Genomic DNA, 7692 nt, shown 5'->3' on the forward strand with positions numbered 1-7692 from the left:
TCTACATTTAAACATTAAGCAAAAACTGAGGATCTAAGGCCGATGAAGGAATTTTCAACCTTGGAACTCAAAGATAATTATTATTTGTTGACTAGTGAATTAATCAGATTTTGATTTTGGATGGAATAATTTAATTACCCAATATATTTGTGCCCAAAAATTAAAAGTATCGGATATGGGCTTGCCCAATCCTACATTTTCTTATGGGCTCCAAATATACAATTATTCAACTCTCTAATTATACTACAAGGTCAAGGAGCTTGTAGAATACAATTGAATAAATTGCTATAACATGAAATATATTTAATTTTTTAGCCCATATAAAAATATGAACTATGTATCACTTGGGCTGGTTGTCAACTATATATTTTTTCTCATCAATGAATCGATATCCCGGCCCAGTCTAAACTTCTAGCAAGGCCCAAATTTCAAACATGATTATAGAATTTAGCATTTGATGATGAGAGTTCTCTATCTACCTACTAAAGAGGCTCTATTATTATTTATTATATGGATTACTATATAATGATAAAGATGTAATAAAGTTTGTAGTAAGATGATTGTTCTTCCACACCTAATCCAGCATAATAATAATTAAAGGAGACTTATGTTCTTAAAAGAATAGTGCATTGTGAAAAGTATCATGCATGTGAAACAAGAATTAATACTATATAGTATTAACACAATTGTCGGAGCCACCTAATTTTGTCCCCATTATCAGTATTTTTTTTTGTCTAGCATTGGTGTCTTCATAAAATTTATAAATAAGAAATATTTTTATATTCTCCACTTAATCCTAATTAAATCACTAGTTGAACTTGAGCACCTGTTAATCAAAATCACTTCAAACTCTGAAATCAGAAAATCAATTCGAAACCAGCAAAGATCAGAAGAAAGATTCACAAAAAGGTATTTTCTTTTCTCCCTTTGAATAGTTTCAAACCGCACTATGTTGTTTTGCTTTTTAATCCAGAAGTTTGAATTTGAAATTTTTTGTTTTCATAAATTTGATTCAATTTAGAAGATCTGGTTCAGTATATGAATTACTCAATGACCTTTTTCTGCGATGGTGCTGAATTTTTTTAATATTTGTATTAAGCTTACAAGTGCTGAAAAATTTGTCTAGATATTAATTGCTCAAAGTCGATAGTTTGTAACAATTTAGTGATAATTTTGGATAGATTTAACCGTTTAAATCCATGTTTTTAAAATTAATGCTGTAATTATCAAATTAAAGTCTATATACAAAATCTTATGATTGAAAGAAGCAATTGATACCATGGAATTGGAATGAAGTAATTGATAAATATTTATATTCTAGTTGAATTCCGAATCATTAATTTGTTAGGGTGAAGCAATTGATATAAAACTGTATTCTAATTTTAATTTCTTTGTTTCGTATGCCGAAAAAAAAACAACCAAAATTAACATTGGCTTTAAATTGAACATTTGGAATTTATAATTTATTTACATTATGGATTTCTACCTTATTTTTCAATATATTTTGAGCCGTTTGGGGGCGAGCTTATGTGTTTTGTAGTGCAATGTGCAATGTTGGGTTTGTGTGATTTGTGTAGTGTATGTTGTTTGTGTGTGCTCATGCGCTTTGTGTGTATTTGGGAGGTGGTCACTTTTATATCTATTTGAAATTCCAAATGGCAAATATTTACTCTGGCTATGAAACTCAAATGGGAGGATTTGGAATTGGAATTCAATTGCAAATGCAAATGCAAATTCTTAAATATGTTGTATACATAAGTGCAGTTTCTCTAAAAGCATAAAAATGGACGCGATCTGGGATATTATTAACGAGCTGATGGATGCGCGTTATATTTATGAGAATATCAACTCTTCCATGCTGGAGGCCAAACTCGAAGAGATGGAAAACATGAGCTATTTCTTGGGACGCTTGGAATCGGGAGAGAGGAGTAAGCTAAAATATTTGATTGCGGACCTTGTCGAGATTGCTCAAGATGTCGCGGACATTGGATGTGAAGGCACTGACATGGATAATTTCTACAGGGAGTTGAATCCCCTCCAAGATCAGATCAAGATGTTAAAATCACGCATGATAAACTTTGCAACCGATGAAAAAAGAGGAGGAGGAGAAGAAGCAGAGGAAGTTGTGGTGGGGTTGGAGGAAGCCATGAAGCAATTGGTTGAGAAAACGATTTTAAACAAGGATATGCGCTTTCAGACTTTGTCTATCAAAGGCATGATTGGTATCGGGAAAACAACTCTTGCCAGGCAAGTCTACAAGGCCGTTGAGGGCCAATTCCAGCGTCGTGCGTGGGTATGCCTTTCTAGTGGCACGAGTAAGAAAGAGATATTAATGGAATTGATACAACAGATGGAAGTTGGATATGGTGGACTAATTGAACGTGATTCGTCGTTGGAAGAAATGGACAATCGAAGTCTCCAACGGATACTTCGCCAGCATCTCCAAGGAATGGCATATTTCATAGTTTTCGACAACACGTTGGAAGAAATGCTATTGAAATCCATCTTGAAAGTTCTTCCGCGTGAAGGTAAATATCTCCTCCTTTTGTTTTATATGTTCTTCTTAGAATTCTTCTTAAAGTGATATCGTGGAACCAATCCTATATTGGAGGGGTGTGTTATTATGCTAACTTTTCTTAAATTGCTAACTTGCTAACTCATCAACACAGTATATTAAAAATGTCCACGGTCACATTAAAATAACAACACAAATTTGTGTTGACATTTAAATATACCATGTTGACATTTTAAATATCGATGTCAATATAGTGTATTAAAATATCAACTAAGTTTATGTTGACATTTCAAAGTGATCGTGTTGATATTTTTAATATACTGTTGACGAGTTAGCAGAGTTAGCAACTTAAGAAAGTTATGTATTAAAATATGAACTAAGTTTTGTTGACATTTCAAAGTGATCATGTTGACATTTTTAATACACTGCGTTGACGAGTTAGCAGAGTTAACAACTTAAGAAAGTTAGCAACGAATCACACCTCATCCAATATATCATTAACATGTCACATGACATTTAATTAATTATGATTTCTAGTGATTTTAACATGTATACTTATACTGTGTAAAACAAATTGATATTGTGTTCTACATAAATTGATATTACACATACAAAATACCGATATATACCGATGTATATTAGTACACTAACATAGAATACTCATATATATGCAGAGTGTGGAAGTAGGTTGTTGTTCACAAGTTGCTATGAGTATAGAAGAATATACGTCTATCATACTCATGAGATGAAAGCTTTGGATTCTGATAAAAGCTGGCGATTGTTTTTGAAAACAATTGATAAACTTACAAGTGTTGAGAATAAATTCTCAAAGGAGTTGGAGAGGAAGGGAAAAGAGATGCTGAAAAAATGTGGGGGTTTGCCGATAGCTATACTAGATGTTGCAAGGCAGAAAGCAAAACAAAGGCTTTCAGGTATGGAATGGGAAGAACTTTTTGATTCAGTTGATTTACGCGAATCACTGAAGTTATTAGAACCGATGTATCATAAATTGGATCAACTAGAAAAGCCACGTTTCTTGCATATGTCCCATTTTAAGGAAAATGCAATAATAAGGGAAGAAAAGTTGGAACAGATTTGGATGGCAAGTGGATTCGACCAAGCAAGAATTTCGGCTAACGGCTTAGTTAGTCAATCTATTATTGATGTCCTTCCTGGAGGGAAAAAAAAGTTTCACCTCAATTCTGTATTACATATGCTATGCATCCAAAAAGCAGAGGAGGAAATGGGCTTTGAGATATATAGGAGCAATGGAGATAGTAGACCCTCTCAGAATCCTCGTCATCGTGTTATCCATTGTGGCAGAGAGGAGTTTAAACATTCCACAAATCAAGACGGGAAACACCTTATTTCTCTCATTGTCCACGGAGGTGGTGGCTACTTAGACAATGCTAGTCCGTCTTATTGGGAGAGTTTTGAACTACTCAAAATACTCGACATGGAAGATTTTGGGATCAAGACGTTATGGGATGATATCGGGAAATTGGATGAATTAAGATACTTGGGATTGAGAAATAATTATATAAAAGAGGTGCCACGGTCGTTGGGGGGCTTGAAAAATCTTCAGGCTCTTGATATATATCTGAACTTTTTGGTCGAGATGCCGGATATCATAAGGGAAATGGGGTGCCTTCGTAACCTATACATGCGCGATGTGATTTGCCGGAAGCCTTTGAAGATAGACGCTTTACCTCATCTTGAGATCTTGACCTACATCTCGATTTATGATTGGACATATGAGGCCTCATGCTTGGAGACCATGGAAATTCTCCTAAAATTGGGTGTTGAAGAAGTTGATGAAGACTCGGATGTCGACAAGCTCTTTGCTTCACTAGCTAAGTTGGTGAGCCTTGATCACCTTATCTTGAAGGGATTCCGTTTTAGAAGTATGCCGTGTTTGGATGGGATTGGCGCTTTAGAGGGAGTCTTTCAACTCAGACTGGATGGGCACCTAGCTAGGCTACCAAATTCCCTTGAAGGTATTTCTTATTTGACTTTGGTAAATAGTTGCCTTAATGAAGACCCGATGCCGGTACTAGAGAAACTGCCCAACCTACAAGAACTCAAACTGCGGAATGCATACACTGGTAGGGAAATGGTGATCCAGTGCAACGGGTTTCCCTGGCTTAGTGTCCTTTGCATCAATGAGTTGTGGAATCTTAGAAAAATGCAAATTGGAGAAGGTGCAATGCCATTCCTTAGGGAACTAGAAATCAAGAACTGTCCACGTCTTGAGACCCTCCCGGAGGAGATTGGGTCAATGGAGAATCTGAAGAAGTTTACGATGGTAACAACCAAACAAATTGCAACAAAGATCAGAAACTCAGGCCTAACATCCAGAATAGTGGAGGAGGATATATATCCATGATTTGAAGCTTATGTATTTTATTCTCCTTTCTCAGTTTACCACCCTTGTTATTGTGTGTTTGTATATAATTTGGTTTACAGTTTTCATCTACAATTAAACTATCTGAACTTATAAAATATGTTGAGAAAGAAATGCGACTCCTATTTGCAAACGGAGGGAGTACTTTCTTTCCCGAAAATTCGTGTTTGTAGCTATGATATCATGTGCCATTGGAGCACTGATGCGGACGTTCTCTGCATAGACTGGAAATCGATCGTCTCGTGAAGGGATAATGATCGACCCTTTGACAAACTCGTAAGGGAGATCACGACTCTGCTGGTTCACGGACGTATTCCGTCAACGGCAAAGGAAAATTAAGAGAATTCTTGATGCACACGATAGTTTTTAGGGTAAAATATTCCATTCATGAAATTGGCAAATGAAATACCCCTTTTTATACTAAGGACCCTAGGGCGGTTCGACCTAACTTAGGCATTCGGGAAAGAACCGCAAAGAAAACCCGAACGGGGCTTATAATTAAGGCCCGACTCAACAATAATTAAAATAGAGTTCAAAATAACAAAAGTTCAAAAATAATAAAATAAAAGAAACTCTCGCTCCTTCAACTCTGGAACTTGCTCGGCGGTTTCAGCTTATCTCTTGGCCTCAGTGTTCTTGTCGTCGCCGCTTCACCCTTCTCTCGATCGCTCCTTGCTGGTGGCGTCTCCCCTGCTACCTCGGGCTCTGTTTCATGCTCCTCAAGTGTCTTCTCCTGCTGCACGGGCGGTGTTATAGGGGAACTCGTATCAACCCCCCCTCCGTTAAGGATCGACTTGCCCTCAAGGCGAATATCCGGAAATCGACGACTCATTTCATCCACGGGCTCCCAAGTCGGCGTGGCCTCATCATCTTCCCACCGAACCAGAACTTGCCTTTCTGACTTTCCATCACGCCAACTGACTCTTTCCTCCAATATCGCCACCGGTAATATCACCGGTCGATTACCCACAAACTCCGGCGGAAGTTTAACCCCGTCTACATCCCCATCTCCGGCCACAAATTCCCGCAAGAGACTCACATGAAAGACGTTGTGAATTCTGCTCCCCTCCGGCAGGCGCAGGTTTGTACGCCACAGGCCCCACTCTCTCCAAAATCTCAAAAGGACCATAGTAACGTGGTGCGAGCTTTGCAGACAACGGCTTGGCCACCGAATGTTGTCGATAGGGTTGCAGCTTCAGCCAAACCACATCTCCCACCTCATACTCGACGTGGCGGCGGTGGCGGTTAGCTCCTTCCACCATGCGCTGCTAGGCACGAAGAAGATTCTGACGTAGTGTCACCAACAACTCCCCCCGCTGCCTGATCATCTCTGCCACGTTGGGGGGCGTTTTGGCCGACGGCGGGGTGGCCACTAACGAAGGCGGGTCTCACCCATATAGTGCTCGATAAGGGGACGTGCCCAAACCCGAATGATGAAAACAATTTAAGGCCAGTTCAGCCCACGGTAAAAAAATTTCCCACTTTGACGGCTTCTCCGCTGTAAAGGCCCGCAGATATTGTTCCAAGCCCCTATTACGAACCTCTGTTTGACCATCCGAGTGGATAATAAGCCGTAGAAAAATGAAGTCTGGTGCCACTCAATCGCATCATTTCCTCCCATGTCGCATTAAGGAAGACCGAATCCCTATCCGAGACCAAGGTCTTAGGAAAACCGTGGTGCCGGACCACCGCATTCACGAACAACTAAGCAACTCGAATAGCGTCAAATCTGGTGGGTAGAGGCGCAAAATGAGCATATTTAGAGAGTCTATCTACCACCACCATAATAGAAGTATATCCACGGGATTGAGGAAGCCCCGTGATGAAGTCCATCGACACATCCTCCCAAACTTGCGACGGGACTGGCAGGGGCTGCAATAACCCGGCCGGTTTCCGTGTAGAGTGCTTCGTGGACTGACACACCACACATTCATTCACAAAATTAACAACATCTTTGCTCATCTTCGGCCAAAAGAACCCTGCTGCCAGCAAACAGAAAGTTCTCTCGTGTCCAGGGTGCCCCGCGATCGGCGAGCAATGATGCTCCTCCAATAAAGTACGTTTCGCCTTAGATCTCACGCTTACTAACACCCTGCGGTTATAATATATGAGGCCATCTGCCCATGCCAAATGCGGCGGAGCCTTTCCGGCCTTAATCTTACCCGCGAGTTCCAACAGCTCGGGTATGGAAGCGGTCTCATCTCGCAGTAACTGCATCATGCCTGGAATTGGCCTCGCCGTGATCGCTAGCAACTGATCGGCTGTAGTGTAATGTTCGTCGGGGTCCACGCCGCTGTTTGAGGTATTTGAACGTGCCCCTTCGGGCTGGTCAACACCCGCTTCGTGTTGTCTAGACAATGCATCAGCTATTTTATTGGTGATTCCATGCTTGTACTCGATCACAAATTTGTATCCCATAAGCTTCCTGACATATAATTGTGATCCGGAGTCTGTACGACTTGCTGTAGCAATTCCTTGAGACTTTTCTGATCAGTCCTAATGATAAACTCCCTCCCCAAGAGATACTGACGCCATTTCTGCACGGCCTCCACAATGGCGTATAATTCCTTGTGATACGTCGAAGCGACTCGACGCCGGGGACCCAACTTCTTACTAAAGAACGCAATAGGGTGACCAAGCTGCATTAATACCGCTCCAATTCCCACATCCGATGCGCCCGTCTCCACACAAAAAGGCACACCGAAATCTGGGAGTTGTTGTAACACCGGGGCCGAAGTCATAGCCTTCTTAAGTTCTACAAAAGCTGCCTCGG

General features: G+C 40.3%; 1 protein-coding gene across 1 annotated transcript; it reads left to right on the top strand.

Annotated features, from left to right (window-relative positions):
- The first annotated feature begins 812 nt into the window (after positions 1–812).
- Positions 813–5017, top strand: LOC125193560 (disease resistance protein RPP8-like). Its single transcript, XM_048091383.2, has 3 exons — positions 813–909; positions 1765–2528; positions 3190–5017. Exons 2-3 carry the CDS (start codon positions 1784–1786, stop codon positions 4899–4901), a joined length of 2457 nt encoding a protein of 818 aa, XP_047947340.1. The 5' UTR covers positions 813–909; positions 1765–1783; the 3' UTR covers positions 4902–5017.
- The last annotated feature ends 2675 nt before the right edge of the window (positions 5018–7692 follow it).

The sequence above is a fragment of the Salvia hispanica genome, chromosome 4 (assembly GCF_029641045.1).
Source record: "Salvia hispanica isolate PSC_SH4W2 chromosome 4, Shi_PSC_v1, whole genome shotgun sequence".
Classification (NCBI taxonomy): Eukaryota; Viridiplantae; Streptophyta; class Magnoliopsida; order Lamiales; family Lamiaceae; genus Salvia; species Salvia hispanica.